Genomic DNA, 19,420 nt, shown 5'->3' with positions numbered 1-19,420 from the left:
GGTTTCAGCTGGGATAGAGTTAATTCTCTCCTTAACAGCTGGCTCAGTGCTGTGATTTGGCTTTAGTCTGAAAACAGTGCTGGTAACCCACTGATGTTCTAGTTCTTACTCTAAATCAAGGACTTTTCACTCTCATGCTCTGCCAGTGATGAGGGGCACAAGGAGCTGGGAGGAAGGAGAGACAGGACACCTGACCTCAACTGGCCAAAGGTACTCCATACTACAGCATGTCATGCCCTTTGTCCCTCTGTTCTGCTGTTGTGAGACCCCCCTGCAGTCCTGCATCCAGCTCTGGAGCCCTAAGTACAGGTAAGACATGGACCTGTTGGAGAGGGTCCAGAGAAGGGCCACAGAAAGGTTCAGAGGACTGGAGCACCTCTGCTGTGGAGACAGGATGAAGAGTTGGGGTTGGTCAGCCTGCAGAAGAGAAGGCTCCAGAGAGATCTTATTGTGGCCTTTCAGTACTTGAAAGGGGCCTATGAGAAAGATGAGGAGAGATGTTTTAGCAGGGCCTGTTGCAACAGGATGAGGGGTGATGGTTTTAAGCTAAAAGAGGAGAGATTCAGGCTGGATGTGAGGAAAAAAATCTTTACAATGAGGTTGCTAAAACCCTGGCACAGGTTGCTCATAGAGGTGTGGATGCCCCATCCCTGGAGACATTCAAGGCCAGGCTGGATGTGTTTCTGAGCAACCTGATCTAGTTGAAGGTGTCCATGGTCATTGCAGGGGGTTGGAATAGATAAGCTTTGAAGGCCCCTTCCATCCCAAACTATTCTATGTTTCTGTGATTCTATGCCCAATATATAAACTGGGGGGAGTTACCCAGAAAGGGCTGGTCACTGCTTGGGAACTGGCTGGGCATTGGTCAGCAGGTGCTGAACAGTTGTACTGTGCAACACTTGGGGTTTTTTGGGGGAAGGGGGGTTATTCCTTTCTCTCCCTCTCTTTTTCCATGTTATCTTATCTTGCTGTGCTGCTGTTAGAGTACTGTTGTATTATATTCTACTACTCTATTCTAGTTTTATTTCAGTTATTAAACTGTTCTTATCTCAGCCCATGGGTTTTACCTTATTCTGATTCTTCTCCCCATGCTACAGTGGGGCAATGGGAGGGTGGGGTGACAGAGCAACTGCATGGTACTTAATTGCTGGCTGGGCTTAAGCCACAGAATTCAGCCCCTTTCTTACTGTCTTTCTAGATGTTCTAATGCAAAGCCACTCTTGCTTATGGCACACAAGGCTAAAAGGACTTGAAACCATAACAAATCCTGTTCAAAAGACAGTAGCTGCACCATGTTTGCTGACCTGTGATTTTCTACCATCGTCATGGCCAATGCAAGAAAAGGCAGCACACACATGAACTATGAAGCATCCAGTCTGTGTCCACACTGGAGAGGTGGTGAGTATATCTACTACAGTGTCCTTGCTGCTCAAGGGTTATGCTTTGGTGCCTGCTTTAAGCAACGTACTGGCCTACACTGTTACTTAGAAACTCACTTGTACCAGGCTTAATCTAGGATAAGGTTTAATCAACATGTCAGATAGTGTATTCCCTTTACATGTTTTTTTGGTCTTTAACAGCAAACATGACAACAGTTTCCAGCAGTCACCAGCATCACTGAGTAGTTTTACCCAGTTGAGGACATGCTGCTTTTTTCTTCCAGAAACCATAAGGAATTTCTGTTGTTTATATTTATTTATTTTTATTATTATATATTTATTTATAATAATATTTATATTTATTATTTAGGTTATAGGTTTATTTAATTATTTATTAATTTATATAATCTTTATATATTATAAAAATAATATATTTATTTTATAAATATTTATTTATATTTATTATTATATTTATATTTATATATAATATATAACATAAATTTTTATATATATTATTTTTATATATTATTTATAAATTTATTTATAAATAATTATTACTTATAAATTTATATATAAATATTTATATTTTATATATATATTTATATATATATACATATAAATTTATATATATATATATTTATATATAATATATAACATATAAATTATGTTATTTCCAAATTTGCTTTTGAGATTGCTTGGAAGAGAGAGCCAGTAACTGGGGTTTGAGGCTTGTGTTTTTGTATAGCGGTACCTGTCTCCTGTACTCTTCACAAGCCTGTGCTAGTTTCCATACCTGACCCTGGACTATGTTGCATGGACATGTTACTGCTCCCTGAAGGTCTCAAATATACATATATAAATACATGTGTTCTCAAATATATTTATAAATATAGTCTCAAATTTTATGTATATATATATATATAAATATAAATTAACCCCAAGAGCACTATGATCAAATTTTGTGTTTATTGAGCAAGTTTGCTGCATTTGGCCCAGATCATGAACAAAACCAACTCTTTCAGCTTTAGCAAACTCTTCAAAGCCAATTGTAACAATGAAGAGAGATCAGAAAGAAGTACAATAACTCCAGGGTTGTTCTGAGTGTCTTCTGAACAAAGAAACAGGGGAAGAGTAAGATGAGACAAAGCACCAGTGACCACATCTCAGCTATTTCACAACCAACCTTAAGGTACATTTATGCTTTGCTAATTCAGTTTCATTACTTTGAATAAACATTGCATAAACAATTCTAGCCAGGTGTTGTGAAAAGAATACACTGTTCTATCATGCTTCACTCTCCAAGTCCATCACAGGTAAAATCCTTACTACATATATAATCAGAGATGTTAGATATACCCCAGCCCAGCTAGGGGCTTTAAACTAGGAAAGGTACAACCAGATTAGGACTGTTTCTCTTTAGGTCCTTTAACTTAAACAAGGTTCTCCAAGGTTCCTACAAGGGAAACCTCCTTACCTGGCAGGAATTCCCGAAGATCTGATGTTCCTTGTTGCTAAAATCAGAATGGTAGTCTCTCCATCAGTTCAGGATCCCGGTTCTGATGACAGCTAGTTAAGCATCTCCCGGCTTGTGACTGCTTACCCTTGTGCTTGGCAAGAGGCGATGGATAGAAGGTAAGAACCAGCATCCTGGACATACAGTCAGGAGACTTGAACATGCATGGGAACACTGGGAGAAACACCAAAGCAGGAGTTAGAGGAATGGTATGCATTGATAGCCAAGCACATGATTAACACCAATCAAACTGAGGAAGGTGTTGCTTGCACTGTGATGTGCCACAGAGAAGGTGAGTCATCAGCAGAAGACCTGCATCTGTTAACAGGGCAGCAGTGGGGATACAGCTGCCCCTGTATGCTGTAGGCCCCATGTAGCTGCCCTTTCATGGATTGTTTCTCTTGTTATTATCCCAACAGCAGGATACACCTGTTGTTACAGTCCTATGACAACAAAAAAGTGAGACAGCCAGCAGCAACGTTGCCCTACATTTATGAAGCATGAAGTAAACGAGATGCAGAAGCAATATGTCATGTCATAGTAACTTCTGACTCCTACAGCACCTTAATGGCCAAGAATGAATTGGCCTTTGGGCCTCAAGCAGAACCCAGAAGGCTTATGGGGAGCACAGTAGCTGGCAATCCCTACCTTCCATATGACACTCAGGTGACCTTGGACAGGCCACCTGGTGCACACATCCTGTCCCCTCTGAAAGTGTGTGTGTGAAAGTGCTGATTGGTACAGTCTACTTGGTTAGAAAGCTAAATACCTTTCTGTTTCTAAATGCTCTTGAGTTCTCTTACATTGGTTCCCACCACAATGCCATAAAAACATCCGTGAGTGTGGTTCAGTTTAAGATGCCCATGTTAGTCTATCTAATGTTGTGCATCTTACCATGTATTATGGCATCCTGGCCTGTAGGTTATACTAGTGACTATATACAATTCTGTTAAGTGCACAGTCACAGCAGTGTCATGGTGGGTTTGCTCTTTCCACCTATACTGTGCATCAAAACATCCAACCTGGGTCTCCTAGCTTCAAATAACTCAAAGGTCTTCATTTCTTCCTTTGACTAAGCCCCACAAAAGGGCTTTACTTTTCCCAGTAAAAAGCTAACTGCTCTTTGTTCCACCTTCTTTCCTTCCTACCACAGTTATGATAGGTCCTGGTGTGAAATCACACACAAGCCTCAGCACTGATACTCTGTGACGACAGCCTCTCCCCATGGCCTGAGGATGATGGAGAAATCTCTGCTGCCTCCTATCTAGTACTCGTACTTAGTCCCTCCATTGGATAACTTGTACTCTGTGGAAGTAGAAGACAGAAGACTTGACAATGGACGAAGTAGCTGACCGTAGAAGTAAAAGGTGAGGCCTGTCTTGATGCTAGAGTAGTAGTACACAAGCTGGGTAAGGGTTTCTCCACCCATAGGGTGTTTTCTAACTCCTCCTGAGACACACAGTGGAATTGCTCTCTACACAACCTGTAAAGTCCATGTTATGTAGAGTGATTTATGCACTCATGAGAGTGGGAGGACATTTGCAATAGCCTAAAGTAGGCACAAGGACAGAAGAAAGGTAAGGAAACAGTGAAGGCTCAGGCCGCAGCTGCTGTCAGGAAGACAGCACCCACACAAAGCTTCCCTTTGCATCACCAGTTGTGGCACTGACAGAAAATTACAGTCTGGTGGATGGAGTAACACCTGCTTGATCTGGTCTGTGTTCCACAGCTCTCATACTGCTCACAGGCTATGGCTGGTATGAATATTAGAAGCCAGCCTAATCCATGCCCAGGAAACGTATACTCAACCAAAGCACCTGATAGCCAACCGAAAGGCTTAGTCTTTTAGGTGGCTACCAAGCAGCTACAGAAAGGCGTAGGTTGTAAGGTCATGGGCTGGAGGTGGAGAATGAGCACCTTTGCTCTGTGCAATACCTACCACTTCACCTGAATGGAATCAGTGCACGGGCTCTGCTGTCCATCAGCAAGAACCTACGCCTGGTACTTGTCCAGAAAATGATGCAGAGGTTTTGCAAGCTGTCAGCTGCAAACACACTGTCACTTGGGCACAAGGGCTATGGGACGTTGCGTGAGCCACTGTCACCCCTGAAGAGTGGTGCACCAAATGCCTCCCATGCAGGAAGCCAGTGAAGGAACAGCAGGCACCTGTCTTTGCTGTGTTGTCCTTGTTTCAGCTGGGATGGAGTTAATCCTCTCCTGAGTAGCTGGTACGGTGCTGTATTTTGGCTTTAGTCTGAGAATAATGCTGATAACCTAATGTCATTGAGCCACTGAACCCATTTGTGTTTCTGGAATGACAGGAGGATCTCAACAGTGCTTGTACTTCATGGTACTTAGCTGCCACCTGGGTTTAAGCCATGACATGCATCTATAGAGAGGCTGACATACCCCTGAGGCCTTGTGAAGCTGATAGAGTCCAATTCCTTTCATTTCCCCAGGAGCTCTCATCATAGAAGAGATGCTCCCAAAGAGCTCCTAGGAGTTAGGAAATGATCCATTAGAAAGAAAACATCTTGACATTTCTTTACTGCGGCTACCATGAGCTTAAGGTGCAATTCCATACCTGGAATTCCTTGCTGCACCACTCCACTCCTTTGGAAACATAATCCTTCACAAGCACGAAAGTCATGACCACATGGACGAGCAGAGGAAGTTATCAAAGATATGACCAGCACAAACATCACTTAATTGGAGGACACATGATGTGGTCCATGTGGTGTCAGAGATCTGACACAATGTTCTGCCTTTAATAGTGGTGATGATAGAGCCACCACCATTCGCACCACCAGCCTGAACAGTACGACGGTGGGCTCTGCCAGGTAATGTGTTTTCCTTTGTGGAATTCCAGTTTGCATTGGAGCTATCCTGAGGGTGGAAAAGCACTGATTGCTCTTGTTCTTGGTAACTTGCCTCTTGGTAATACCATAGAGAGGGTTACTGGGAATATATCAGAGGGCAGATACATCCCATGGTGTGACAGACCCATGAGGAGGAGGAAGAAGGGAGGTAGAGAGCAACCAGATGACTGGTGAGATGATGTGCAATCATGCTACTGGGTTGGAGTTAAACTCTTAACTCTTAAGAGTCAGTCAAGGGATTAAAATTCATATAAAATATTAAGTGTGGATATTAAAAATAGATCTCTGCTTGGAAAAAAACGTCTCTAAGGTGATCAAAATGGTTTCTGGGGTGGTTTTTTTCAAGCTACACTTACATTATAAATAGCCTTTCTATGAGGCTCTACCAGTTTCAGTTTATAGGATCCATCTGTTCATAGTGGCTTCTGGGTGCAAAAGCTAAGCAATAGAGAAACAGCAAAAGTATAGATATAGTCATAGCCCAGCCAACCTAAATGTGTTTGTTCTATAGCATAAACCTTTACTTTTAATTAATTAATTCATTCATTCGTTCATTTTGAATTAATTCCCCCTCTGTGCCAATTGGCCTACAACATTTTCCATCACTTCAGTTCTTGCATTATAAAGCTGTTTCTCTACATTTTACCATTAAAAATATAAAAATGGGTCTTGCCTAGTACCAGGTCTAGTCTGTACGGAGGAGTATGAAGAGCCTTGCATGGAGTGGAATGGTAGTTGGAATTGGGAATCCATTCTGCTTCCAGCCCAGACCATGATACATGGTCTCCAGATATATAAGGAACCTAACCCATGATAACCAAGTGGACACAGACATTCATAACAATGTTAAATAGCCACAGCAACAGCAATAGCAATGGCAACAGCAATAGTAATAGCAATATTTTACAGAGGCACAAGATGTGGCTGTTGATTGCAATCCTGGTTTGGACACAAGCATCCGTGAACTCAGAAGATGCCATCAAGCAGAAAAAGGTCATAAATCCCGAGACTTTCATGAACATTGTAAGTAAGCAGAACAGCTTGGGGATGTTTGTGTGGGGGAGAGAGGGATGGAGGGCAATGCATGTGGAGGGGGTTTGGCTCCTCCTGTGTGCTGGAGCGCTGCAGCAGTCTGACATTGCCTCCATACCATCATTAGCAAGCCTTGTTTCCTGTTCCTGCCAGCAGTCTGAAGTGCAATTACCAGCAGGGCAGTTAGAGGAGGGGGTAACCCCAGCCAGGATTTGATCAGACACCTTCCTGGAGGGTCTTCAGTTGTGCAAGGCTTCTCTCTGCCAACTGTGTGACAAAGCAAGCACATGTATAGCGATGTGTATGCAGGACCACAGTTCACCAGACTGAAACTTCCCAATCTGTGGAGTTTTCAGCATAAATAAAGCTCAGGCAAAGCCTCAGGAACCATGAGACAAACCCCACAGGGTTTGTCCTATTGCCCTTCCAGTCAGCCCAGCTCAGCAGGTTCGATATGCCCTGCTATCTTATCTGCCCCACGCATCAGCTCAGTGTGACATGATATGTCAGCTGTCAGTAAAGCCTTTTCGTTTCAATCTTTGGGTTTGGAAACGTGTCACATGCATTTCTTGCTGCATGCTGCATGCTGCCACTCACCCCCCTCTCCTGCTTACAGCCTGCATCTGAGCATTTCCTCTTCCCTTTAGCATCTCATGGAGCATCCTATGGAGAAGAGAAGCTTCAGAGTGACCTTATCACTCTCTACAACTGCCTGACAGGAGGATGGAGCCATGAGGGGGCTGGTCTCTGTTCCCAATGAACAAGGGATGGGACAAGAGGAAATGGCCTCAAGCTGCATCAGGGGAGGTTCAGCTTCCTACCTGTGTTTTTCCTTCCCCAGAGCCAAATCATCTGCCACAGAGGGTACCCCAGTGAGGAGTATGAAGTCCTGACTCGTGATGGCTACTACGTCAGCCTTAACAGGATTCCTCATGGAAGAGCAAACCCTAGGAACAGAGGTATGTCACTATTTCACAAGGAGGGCAGCAGAAAAACCCCAAACAGACTTAACATAACAAGCAGGTGATGGGATGAGCCTGAGCAGCCAGGGGAGCATTTATTGTGACAGCAAAACCACCAAATGCACAGCACTTCTCAGGTTTACAGTCACACTCCTAGCAGCCAGCACAGGATAGTGTGTCTGCACTGCAGCAACTGCCTGTCACATCCAGGCCCAGAGGGTGCAGATGTATCTTAAGAGATATATCTGCATTTAATTTCTCCCCCCCCCATAAATCTGTGCCTCTGGGGTTTGAACAATCTCCAGAATGAGCCTGTACATTTGAGCTTTCACATGGCTGCTCTCAGTGTCCACTGTACTAAGCTTGTGGGGATGAGCTTGTGGGTCTGAAGGGTTTAGGAGGGACATCTGCTGCTCTCCAGCCTGAGACACCACAAGGTAACTACAGCAAGGATGGCTTCACCAGGAGGTGTCATTCAAATGCACAGTGTGTGTTCTCTGGCGGTGTGAGAAAGGCTTCATTGGCCTGAATTTGGGGTGAATAAGCAGGATAATTACAGTTCAGTGCAATGTGCTGTCTCTTTCACATCCAGAGCCCAAACCAGTTGTGTTTCTCCAGCACGGCTTACTCGGAGAAGGCAGCCACTGGGTGGAAAACCTACCCAACAACAGCCTTGGCTTCATACTCGCCGACTCTGGCTATGACGTCTGGCTGGGAAACAGCCGTGGGACAAGCTGGTCCCAGCGACACCAGCACCTTTCTGCTGACCAGGCTGAATACTGGGATTTCAGGTGGGCTGCAATGGATCACAGCAGCACAGCCGGTTCCTCTGCCTGGCACTAACCTCTAGGCAGAGGTGCGTGCCTCTGAGCAGGCAAGTTGGAGCACTGTGTCTCCAGTACAGCCTCCCCCAGTATTCCCAGTGATGTGCCAGGGATTTGGAGGTACCTGTGCAGACCTGCCTGCTGACACGGTGCCAGCAGCTCCCTGCAGCTGCCTGGCCCTGCTGCATGCATGAGGACATCTGTCCTGCAGAGACATCAGCACTAGTTTGGGGCCTCTGTGGGGACTTCCCTCACCAAACCCCCCAGCAAGGGGTCCAGAAGCATCATTGCTACCTACCCTTCTCCTAGAGGTTGCCCACAGAAACCTTGTTTCCAAGAATGGCTTTTTAGACTGCTACTGCCTCTCCAGCAGTGATCTGCAGAGCAGTCCTGGATTTCCCAAGCTCATAAACATGCTTCCAGTAAGCAAAGCCTCATAAAGTAGGTCTGTGCTTCACCTCATCACGCTAAAAGGCACATGGGCAGTAACCAGTGTTCCATTCACTGCTGAGAAAGAGCATCTCTAGGAGCAGAGCTGGTGCTGTAACCCTGCCAAGAGGCAGCTCTGGGGCTGCAGACCTGCATGCACAGCTGGCCAGGCTCTGCACAGCTTCTTCACTGCTAACCATGGCTACGGGAGGACTAAGCCCTTTCAGGGAAGGATGAGGCCATTGTAGGAGGGATGCATTCAGTCCCTGGGCAGTTTCACCCAGCACAGGGCTCTCCTGCCTCATAGCAATTTTGTCCTGGTAAATCAGGCGTGGATATTAAGCCCTTCAGTATAGAAGCAATGCAAGACAGCCAAAATTCACAGGGAACTTTGCCCTCCCGGTGTTCCCTTATAACCAGTGACTTGCTCCTGTGTTTCAGCTTCCATGAGATGGCAATGTATGACCTCCCGGCCATGATCAACTTCATCCTGCAGAAGACTGGACAGCAGCAGATCTATTACATTGGCTACTCCCAGGGCTGCACAATCGGTGTGTTAGAACTGCCTGCACCACCTTGAAAACACTCATTTTGGTGTTTGTAAGCAGGAAGCAGAGAGGTCCAATCTGAGGGCTGACAAGCAGGCAGGCAGAAGGTCTCTTGCAGTGAGGCACATGTGAGGCCATGCTTTTCATATCAGACATCTATGAGGACCAGCTTGCTCCCAGGCAGTCAGAAAGCTCCCAGTGATCTCAATGAGTTCCTTGCTGCAATCTAGAGAACCAAATGGCAGCATCCTGCATCAAAACCAAAGGTGTTTTGCATGGATGTCACAGCTTCTACTTTCCAATGAAATGCATGTGCTTCTCTTCACCTGGGCCGTCAGGGGTGTGAGATAACCTGTGATGATGATACCCTTTAGCAGGGGTTGATGGAAGGTGACAGCACTGTTCCCTTCACCTGGTGAATGGGGCAGGACTTCCCATCAGTAGCAATCACTGAAGTGTCTCATCAATCACTTCTAATGATAGGGATAAAGGCTTTATCTCCTTCTGGACATCTCTAGCACTTATGCTGAGCAGAAAGGTGGGAAGAGATCCCGGGTTTCTAAGTAGGTATAATGCCAGCTGAACAGGTTTGTGCAAGCAAAGCCTCAGATTAAGCACCTGAAGAAGGATGAACCCAGCCTTAGGCTGTTTTTCTGTCTCCTCAGCGTTCATTGCCTTTTCATCCATGCCAGAACTGGCTCAGAAGGTCAAACTGTTTTTCGCCCTGGCTCCAGTAGTGACAGTCAAACACGCCAGAAGTCCCATCATGAAACTGTCCTTCCTTCTAGACAGGCGATTCAAGACGTTCCAGGTAGGAGATTGCTCCATGCTCTCATCTCCCAAACATGCCAGTGCTAGAAAAGGGATCATGCCCAGATACAGCCCCTGGGGCTACCTGACATAGCAGGAGACAGTTAATTCCTGCTGATTTATAGGCACAGACAGGATTTATCTGTGCACCCTGCACGGTCACTTTGTTGAGTGCACACCTGCCTTCCATCTGCAGGGTCTCGAGGTGCTGAAGCTGGTCTTTCTGTGGGGCTCTTGTTGAATTCATGGCCAGCCCACCTAGGAAAGAGCAGCTTTACTGTGCTGACATTAATGACAAATGAACCAGCACCTGGGAGGAAGAAGAGAGTCCCCAGCACTGATTTCCCTGGTGCACATTCAGTCAGCATCACCTCTGTACTGAGCTGTGCACACTGCAGCGGGGCAGGGGGCAAAGGAGAAGCAGGGTTGACCCATGCTAGTGGCACACATCCCCTCCTCACCCAGCCCAGGGGACAGCAGCTGGTGGCACATCACGGGGGGGACACTGAGGATCAAGCACAAGGAAGGGAAGTGCCAGACACCAACCTTGCCCTTTGCTCCTGCAGCTCCTGCTCGGCAGAACGGATGCATCGCTGCGGATGAGGAAGCTGTGGAGGTTTCTCCCCCAGGTGTGCAGGAACCCACTGCTGCATAAGCCTTGTGCCAACCTCCTCTTCCTGCTGGGTGGCTACAACGAGAAGAACTTCAACATGGTGAGTGCAAGCACTCTGCATGGGGAGGAGAGAGCCAGAGCCCTGGGCTGCGCTGCTTGGGAGCACCCAGCAGCACCCACTGCCACTGAGAGCAGCTGTACATCCCATCAGCACCCCTGGGTGCAGCTCCTGCTCCTGCCCACCCTGCTGAAGCAGCATCTGGGTGACCACAAGTAGTCACTGAGGTCTTGAGCACAGTCCCTGAGCCCAGAGGAGGTATCTCCAGGAGCTAGAGGATACCTCATCCTTCACTGTTCTCCTGGAGCTCTCTGAGAGCAATGGGGGTTTAATGAAGGTTATGTTCCTGGCCCAGCTCTCTAGGCAGCTTGACTCAGCAGTGGCTGTTTTGGGAAATGCATCATCTGTCAGCTGCCATCCTTGTTCCTCTCCATTGTAAAGCAATCATAGAATCACAGAATCAACCAGGTTGGAAAAGCCCTTTAAGCTCACCCAGCCCAACCATTCCCAGCACTGCCAAGGCCACCACTGCCCCATGGCACTGAGGCCTCGTCTCCACACTGTGTGAACACTTGCAGGGCCGGTGCCTGCAGCCCTGCCCTGGGCAGCCTGTTCCAATGCCTGAGCACCCTGTGGGGCAGGAATTGTTCCTCAGCTCCATCTAAACCTGCCCTGGTGCAGCTTGAGGCCGTTTCCTCTTGTCCCATCCCTTGTTCCTTGGGAGCAGAGCCCAGCCCCTCCTGGCTCCATCCTCCTGTCAGGCACTTGTAGGGAGCCATCAGGTCCCCCCTGAGCCTTCTCCAGAATAAACCCCCCCAGATCCCTCAGCCATTCCCCATCACACTGTGCTCCAGTCTATGACAGTTTGAATGTGTTTCCTTGCAGACACGGCTGGATGTGTACACATCCCACTATCCGGACAGGACATCTGTCAAAACCATGATACACTGGGCCCAGGTAGGTTCCTAGCATAGAAGCAACCCTTACCATAGCTGGGACTGATGCCTCTACACTCTGAGCCCAGAGAGTGCAAGACAGTAAAAATGATCAGGTTGTTGAAGGAGAACTTGCCAGTGTGATGTCCTCCATCAGCACCCTGCACATGAGCTGGTGATGAGCAGGTCTGCACAGGTACCAGCATCACAATGCGGCAGCCCAAGTGCCACATGCAATGCCTTAGTTTGCCAACCCATAGCTAGTGACAGGAGCTGAGGTGGAGTTCAAATCATCACCCTGCTAAAAAAGGTAGAAAGTCCAGCCTGGGAGGGATGCCACCTCCATGCATCACAACCTTCTCTCATGATGTGATTCCTTTAGGAGGCTGGGAGATGTAGCACTCACACAAAGGTGCTCCATGGCCTCCTTATCCTCTCCTTGCAGGTGATGAAATCAGGAGAATTCAAAGCCTTCGACTATGGCAGTGAAAACCCAGCCGTGTACCACCAGGTAGGAGGCTGCACCAGCTGGAGGTGCCAGGGCTCTGCAATGTGGGGACATGTTGGCTTGTGGGGGTTCACCACAGCAGCAGCAGCTCCTCAGAGACTCCCCATGTCCCTCCAGGAGACACCTCCCTTGTACCATGTGGAGGAGATGCCCGTGCCCACTGCGGTGTGGTCGGGAGGAGAGGACTGGGCAGCTGACTGGAGGGACGTCCGCCTGCTGCTGCCCCGCATCGCCCACCTTGTCACCTATGGCCACATCCCTGACTGGAACCACTGGGACTTCATCTGGGGCTTGGATGCCCCTGAACGCCTCTATGGCAGCATCCTGGAGCTGATGGAGGGGTCCCAGTAGAGCTGTGGGTCCCCACGGAGATGCCAGTGGCCTGGCCCCTCTCCTTCAACTGGGACATTCCATGCTGTCCCCTCCCTGACCCAGTTGTGGTGATGGTGCTTCCCACACAGCCCTTGGTCATCAGGGTTTGTCCTCCTCGCCTGGGAGCTCCTCATGAACCAGTGATGCTGTGCAGGCAGGGCAGCACTGGGGCCAACCACACCAGGGCAAGCAGGAGCCACCAGTCAGGCAGCCCTGCTGGACGGGTGATGATGGAGCCACATCCTGGGCTGTGCAAGGGGGATGTGGGACCCTGCTGTGACCCCAGTGGGTTGGAGATGAGAGCATCTGACCCACAAGGAGATGGGCAGGAGCTGGGATTGTTGGGTCTGGCCATGGGTAGGTGAGGTTGTCTCAGTCCAACCCCCAGTCACAGCACAGGAAGGGATGGAGGGGATGGATGGAGGGATGGATGGCCATGGTCCTCTATGAAGCTCCCACCAGGCTGGTGTCCTGCTGCAGTGCACATCCCCTTCCATGTGCTCCCACCTTGCTACTTGCTGGAAAACCAGAGGTGGGGAAGATACCTCCTAAATAAAGAATCATCAGGATTGAGGGAACTCTGAATATCATCCAGGCCAAGGCAGGGCCACCCAGAGCAGGTCACACAGGGATGTGTCCAGGTGGGTTTGGAATGTCTCCAGAAAGGGAGATTTGCCACCTCCCTGGGCAGCCTGTTCCGGTGCTCTGCCACCATCAACACAAAGAAGTTCTTCCTTGTGTTGTGGTGGAAGTTGTGGTTTAGTTTATGGCCACTGCTCCTTGTCCTATCACTGGGCACTACTGACAAGAGCCTGGCACCATTCCCCTGGCACCCACCTTTGAGATACTGATCTGCATCGGTGCCACCCCCTCTTCTCCAGACTAACCAGGCCCAGCTCCCACAGTCTCTTCTCACAAGGGATGCCCCAGAACCCTCATCATCTTTGTGGCCTCTTGTCTGTCTTGTACTGAGGAGCCCAGACCTGGACACAGGGCTCCAGATGGGGCTCACCAGAGTCAGCAGAGGGGGAGGATCTTGTCCCTCGATTTATTGCCTCACTCCTGCCTCTGTGTCTTCCCGTCCCCCTGAAGATACTCTTGTTCCTCCTGGCTTAAGGGCACGCTGCTGATCACACCACTGATGACGATCTTCTGAGCTCTGCCCTTTACAGAATCCCAGACTGGTTTGGGTTGGAAGGGACCTTAAAGCTCCTCCAGCTCCAACCCCTGCCACGGGCAGGGACCCCTTCCACTGGAGCAGCTGCTCCAAGCCCCTGTGTCCAACCTGGCCTTGAGCACTGCCAGGGATGGGGCAGCCACAGCTTCTCTGGGCACCCTGTGCCAGCACCTCAGCACCCTCACAGGGAACAGCTTCTGCCTTGTATCCAACCTGAACTTCCCCTGTTTCAGTCTGAACCCATCACCCCTTGTCCTATCACTGCAGTCCCTGATGTAGAGTCCCTCTCTGCATCCTTGTAGCCCCCTTCAGATACTGGAAGCTGCTCTGAGGTCTCCATGCAGCTTCTCTTCTCCAGGCTGAACAGCCCCAACTTTCTCAGCCTGTCTTCATACAGGAGGTGCTCCAGCCCCTGATCATCCTCGTGGCCTCCTCTGGACTTGTTCCAACAGTTCCATGTCCTTTTTATGCTGAGGACACCAGAGCTGCACACAATGCTCCAGGTGAGGTCTCATCAGAGCAGTGTAGGGCAAATGGGAATTCACCTCTGCTGTTCCTGCACCTGCCAGTGCTGTTTAAATACTTCATTCTAGCAGCTTTACCATTGGAAGCAGCATTCCCTGCTGGTGGTGTTTTGGGATGGAGAAAGTGAGGAATTAACTGACTTCAGTGTGTCACCTGCAACCACCTCCTCTTCCTCCCACCCTTCAGCTCTTGCCTAAGGGAGGACACTTGTGTTCAGCACCCAAGTGTTTCCCTGGGAGCTGAAGCATGTCCTGTGACAGCTCAGCCCATTTTCTTCCTGATTCTTATTTCCAATGTGTTCTTTATGCAGATGTCAGCAACAATTACAGCCCTGGCACTGCTCAGGTGCACACCGTGTGTGTGCAAATGTAACAGCAAACACTTCATGCAGCTCTTTGTAAACCAAATACAAGGGGGTTGGAACTGGACGATCTCCAGGTCCCTCCCAACCCAACTGATGCAGTGATTCTATGTTCAGGCAGCGCCATCTATCCCCAGGCCGTGGTACCTGCGGTGATAACCGATTTACCCTTGCAGAGCAGCATCCCTCCTGGCCCTGCTTAAGGAGAGGAAAAGAAAATGGTTTCGTAGCTCTTACTTTGCAGGGTGGTCGGTAATACTGCATCCATCTGCACACAGAGCAAGTCAGTGATGGCAGGGAAGCTTATCTGTGCGTGTACATGGAGCCCGGACTCAAACTGGTCTATGGGGGCACAGCGAAGAAATCAGAGACTTATTTTGGCTTGCTCAGGGAGTGGAAACTCTCCCCTCTTCCTTACCAGTCTAAAGCTAGAGGTGGATGGAGGTGGACAGCATACTGAGCTGTGTTTGTGGCTTCAGTACAGCACCATTGACCCCTGTATCCACAGAACTGAAAGAAGGCATTTTGGTATGAGTGCAGTGAAGGGTTTTCTGCTCCTTGTACCTTTCCAACCTACATGTTTAGGCCCAAACTCGTGTTTGGGCTTTGTTTTCTCCTGCTCCGTGCTGCAGCGGCACCAGCTCCGGGCACACAGACCCCACCAGGAGCAGGGAACCTCGGGGCTGCCGTCGGTGCCGGGGCTGGTGCTGTCCCTGCTTTGCTGCCCGGCTTTTGCTGCTCCGTACGGGGGTCATTGCCCAAAAGCGGCCCCGTGGGGCTCTGGCTGACGCGTGGGGCGCGGATGGGTCCAGGTGGAAGGGAGAAGCCGCTGCCGAGAGCCACAGGTGGGGTTAAACGGGAAGAGAGGAGCGGTGCGGTGGGAACCGGGTGGAGCTGGAGCTGTGGGGGTTTGGCTGCAGCTTTCCCCAAGCTCCGCGTGTTGTGCCCGGGAGGAAGCAGGAGGGAGAGATCAGAGGCTCAGATGGGTACGGGGGTGGCGGCTGCGGATGATGGGGCTGTGGGGACGCCGCGGTCAGGGGAGGAGCAGGCGGGCGATAGGACCCGGGCGGCATCGCCGAGAGGGGCGGGGCCTGGCTAATTAGGGGGCGGGGTCTGTTGGTTGTGGGCGGAGTCACGGGGTGACGCACGCGCCGTCTGTATAAAAGGCGAGCAGCGGCTAAGCCGGGGCGTGGCTCCGGCGGCTCCTCCATTGCGGTGAGTGTGGGGTCCTGGTGCATCCGGTTCTCCGTGTCCCGGGGCCATCCCCGGCCCCTTCCCGAGAGCTCCCGGCGGCTCCAGCGGGCGCTGCTGCTCCGCAGAGCCGGGACCGACACCGGGGAGGGGCCCCGGGCTCCGGCACACGCGGCCGAGTGCTGGGAGCGGAGCCCGAGGGCTGAGCCTGGGCTGGGGCCGCGCTCGGAGCTGGGCAATGGAGTCCTGAGCGTTGGGGTCTGGAAACCAAGCGGGGCCGGTTCGGGGTCAGAACCAGAGACCGAGTCCTGCGGGCCGGGGGCAGGACCCGGGGTCACTAAAACCGGGTTTGGGGCTCGGCAATGGAGACCAAGCCCCACGTGTTGGAGTCTGGAGCCCGGCTCACGGGGTCAGTTGGGGGGCTCAGAGAGAGCTCGAGCTGCCCAAAGCAGGTTCCGAGCTGAGTCGGGCTGGTATCAGTTGGTGGCTGCTGAGCCATTGCATTGTGCATCACTTGTGTTCATTGGTTTTAACCTTCCCTTTTGTCCCCTTTAGCTTTATATTCTGTCCCCTTGTTACTTATCATTATTAGTAGTAGGACTTGTGTTATCATGTATTTATATTATGCATTTTCTAAAGTATATTGTTAAGTTCTGGGCCCCTCACTACAAGGGAGACATGAAGGGGACTTGGCTGGTGGGAAGGGCAGGAGCACAGCACATTGCACTCTAAGCATCATCTTGTGCCTTTGAACCATGCAGGTGCCCAATGGGCTGGAGGCTGTGAGCATCGAGAGCAGGGGCTGCCTGAGCAGCGGACAGTGAAGAGACAGATGGGACATCGTTGGAACGCAGGCCCAAGGAGAGGCCCCGTGCAGGTAAGGACACACTGGGGACACAGTGTAGGGTATTTGCAGGTTGTCCTCTTGGCAGGGATACAGGCAGTAGTTAAGGGGTGCAGGCAGTGGCAGGATGGGAAGTGTAGGTGTCAGGCTGGGTAGCTGCAGGTGCAATTTGCCTATTGCAGGTTTCAGGTTGGGAAGCATAGGGGTTAGATGGTATAACAAAGGTGTTAGTTTGGGTAGTGCTGGTGTCACTTTGGGTATTACAGGTGTTAGGTTGGGTCCTGTAGGTGGCACTTTGGGAACCAGAGGTGTTAGGTTGGGAAGCACAGGTGGCACTTGAGGTGGCATTAGGTTGGCTGTCATAGGTGTTAGATTGGGTAGTGTCAGTGTTACTTTGGGTGTCATAGGTGTTAGGCTGGGTATTGTGGGTGGCACTTTGTGTATTACAGTTGTCAGGTTGGATCCTGTGGTAGGTGGCACTTTGGGAACTGCAGGTGTTAGGTTGGGCAGCATAGGTGGTACATTGGGCATTGGAGGTGTCAGGCTGGGTAGAGTAGGTGGCACTTGAAGAGGTGTTAGGTTGGATATCATTGGTGTTAGCTTGGCTGCTGTGGGTGGCACTTTGGGAACCAGAGGGGTTAGGTTGGGTATTGTAGGTGGCACTTGGGGTACTGTAGCTGTTAGGCTGGGTACAGTAAGCGGCACTTTGGATAGTGTAGGTATCAGGCTTGGTACTATAGGTGGCACTTTGGGAACCATTGGTGTTAGGTTAGGTAGCAGTGGTGACACTTCTGACTCAGGGTTAGCACAGCTTTATTAGACTGGTTCTATCTGAGGTGCTTGGAAGGTGGACAACTTGGGTTACACTTTGTGTACTGTAGGTGTTAGGTTGGGTGGGTGGGAGGGGGGGTGGGAAAAGGGGTAGAGGATGGGGGGGGCGGGGGGGGGACGGAGGGGTGGGTGGGGAGGAGGGGTGGGAGGGGAGGGTGGGTGGGGAGGGAGGGGGTGGGAGGGGAGGGGGGGTGGGAGGGGAGGGAGGGGTGGGAGGGGGGGGGGGGGGGGGGGGGGGGGGGGGGGAACCAGGGGGGACCCGGACACTCTGTCCTCCAGATAAGACATCTCTATATATACAAAGACAGCAGTACAGCAGTCCCCTCCTTCCCCCCCCCCCCCCCCCCCCCCCCCCCCACCCCACCCCCCCCCCACCCTCTCCCTCCCCCCACCCCCCCCAGGAGGGAGTTAGGGGGGGAGGGAGGCCTCCCTCCCCCCCTAACTCCCTCCCCCCCTCCCTCCCCAGAGGGCTTAGGGGGGGCAGGGAGGGGCTTAGGGGAAGCCCCTCCCTGCCCCCCCTAAGCCCTCCCCCATCCCCTCCCCTAACCCCCTCCGTCCCCCCAACCCCTTCCCTCTGCTCTGGAGGGGAGGGGCTAGGGGGAGGGAGGGGGTTCTTATACCTGTCCAGAGTCCATCCCAAACGTCGTATCCCTTCTGGAATCGCAGCTCTCTTCAGGGACCATCCCGGGGTGCTCGACCTGTCCCTGCAAGAAGAACACCCATCACCACCAATCTCTTCATGCGGCTGCCGCTGGCCACTTTTCCTACCCACCACCAGCCCAACCTGCTTCCTCCCCACACATCTTGGCCTTGTGGCACTCCTAGCCCCACACTGTGGCCATGCTGCATCCTTCTATCTGTCCTGTATCATCTTCTGCTTCTCCACTGGTATGTGGAGCATGGGCAGACTGTGCCTGGTCCCTCCTCCAGGCCTTTGCTTCCCTGGCTTTTCCCAGCTGGCACCCACATGTACACAGCTGTGCAGATCCTTCCCAAATAACAGCCTTCATCCTGTGGGATGGAATAAACCTCCTGTCCACACACAGACTTCAATGGCTGCCTCCTGCATCTTCTTTGTCCTCCTCCTCCTCAGAACCCCCTCACACCATGAGCACAAAACATGGCCATGCACCTGGCAGTCCACACACCTGGATGATGCCATCTCCCATGTCAGCCTTTAGTGCTGAGCAAGAGTTGTCCAACTTCCAAGCACCTCAGATGGAACCAGTCTAATAAAGCTGTGCTAAACCTGAGTCAAAAGTGCCACCTTTGCTAGCCAAATTAACACCAATGGTTCCCAAAGTGCCACTATAACACTAAGCCTGATACCTACACTACCCAAAGTGCCGCTTACTGTACCCAGCCTAACAGCTACAGTACCCCAAGTGTCACCTACAACACCCAGCCTAACCCCTCTGGTTCCCAAAGTGCCACCCACAGTAGCCAAGCTAACACCAATGATATCCAACCTAACACCACTTCAAGTGCCACCTACTCTACCCAGCCTGACACCTCCAATGCCCAATGTACCACCTCTGCTGCCCAACCTAACACCTGCAGTTCCCAAAGTGCCACCTACCACAGGATCCAACCTGACAACTGTAATACACAAACCGCACCTACAACACC

The 19,420-nt window shown here is 50.7% G+C and overlaps 1 protein-coding gene and 1 long non-coding RNA gene across 4 annotated transcripts; both read left to right on the top strand.

Annotated features, from left to right (window-relative positions):
• Nucleotides 1-1,350: 1,350 nt before the first annotated feature.
• LOC115945811 (uncharacterized) lies at nt 1,351-4,237 on the top strand. Its single transcript, XR_004080032.2, has 4 exons — nt 1,351-1,398; nt 2,402-2,568; nt 2,926-3,011; nt 4,046-4,237. It is a non-coding gene; the product is annotated as an uncharacterized lncRNA (long non-coding RNA).
• Nucleotides 4,238-5,220: 983 nt separating this feature from the next.
• On the top strand, nt 5,221-19,044 carry LOC101870087 (putative lysosomal acid lipase/cholesteryl ester hydrolase). Of its 3 annotated transcripts, none has more exons than XM_034065530.1 (11): nt 5,221-5,732; nt 6,683-6,794; nt 7,645-7,762; nt 8,358-8,556; nt 9,460-9,569; nt 10,232-10,377; nt 10,943-11,089; nt 11,933-12,004; nt 12,428-12,493; nt 12,608-12,852; nt 12,884-14,135. In XM_034065530.1, exons 2-10 carry the CDS (start codon nt 6,690-6,692, stop codon nt 12,839-12,841), a joined length of 1,197 nt encoding a protein of 398 aa, XP_033921421.1. In that variant the 5' UTR covers nt 5,221-5,732; nt 6,683-6,689; the 3' UTR covers nt 12,842-12,852; nt 12,884-14,135. The 3 variants fall into 3 exon arrangements, 2 of the variants coding, with proteins under 2 accessions (XP_033921421.1, XP_033921420.1); XR_004549916.1 differs by lacking the exons at nt 12,608-12,852; nt 12,884-14,135 and adding exons at nt 16,878-16,993; nt 18,458-19,044 and having other exon boundaries at nt 5,232-5,732; XM_034065529.1 differs by having other exon boundaries at nt 6,681-6,794; nt 12,608-14,135.
• The last annotated feature ends 376 nt before the right edge of the window (nt 19,045-19,420 follow it).

This window comes from Melopsittacus undulatus, chromosome 8 (assembly GCF_012275295.1).
Source record: "Melopsittacus undulatus isolate bMelUnd1 chromosome 8, bMelUnd1.mat.Z, whole genome shotgun sequence".
Taxonomy (NCBI): Eukaryota; Metazoa; Chordata; class Aves; order Psittaciformes; family Psittaculidae; genus Melopsittacus; species Melopsittacus undulatus.
This window is presented reverse-complemented; position numbering and strand designations above follow the sequence as displayed.

Bases quoted from the DNA above. Each gene is read 5' to 3' on its own strand.
- LOC101870087 (XM_034065530.1), top strand. From the start codon at position 6,690: ATGTGGCTGTTGATTGCAATCCTGGTTTGGACACAAGCATCCGTGAAC. The intron at 6,795-7,644 runs GTAAGTAAGCAG...TTCCTTCCCCAG, and splicing joins CCGAGACTTTCATGAACATT to AGCCAAATCATCTGCCACAG. The intron at 11,090-11,932 runs GTGAGTGCAAGC...GTTTCCTTGCAG, and splicing joins ACGAGAAGAACTTCAACATG to ACACGGCTGGATGTGTACAC.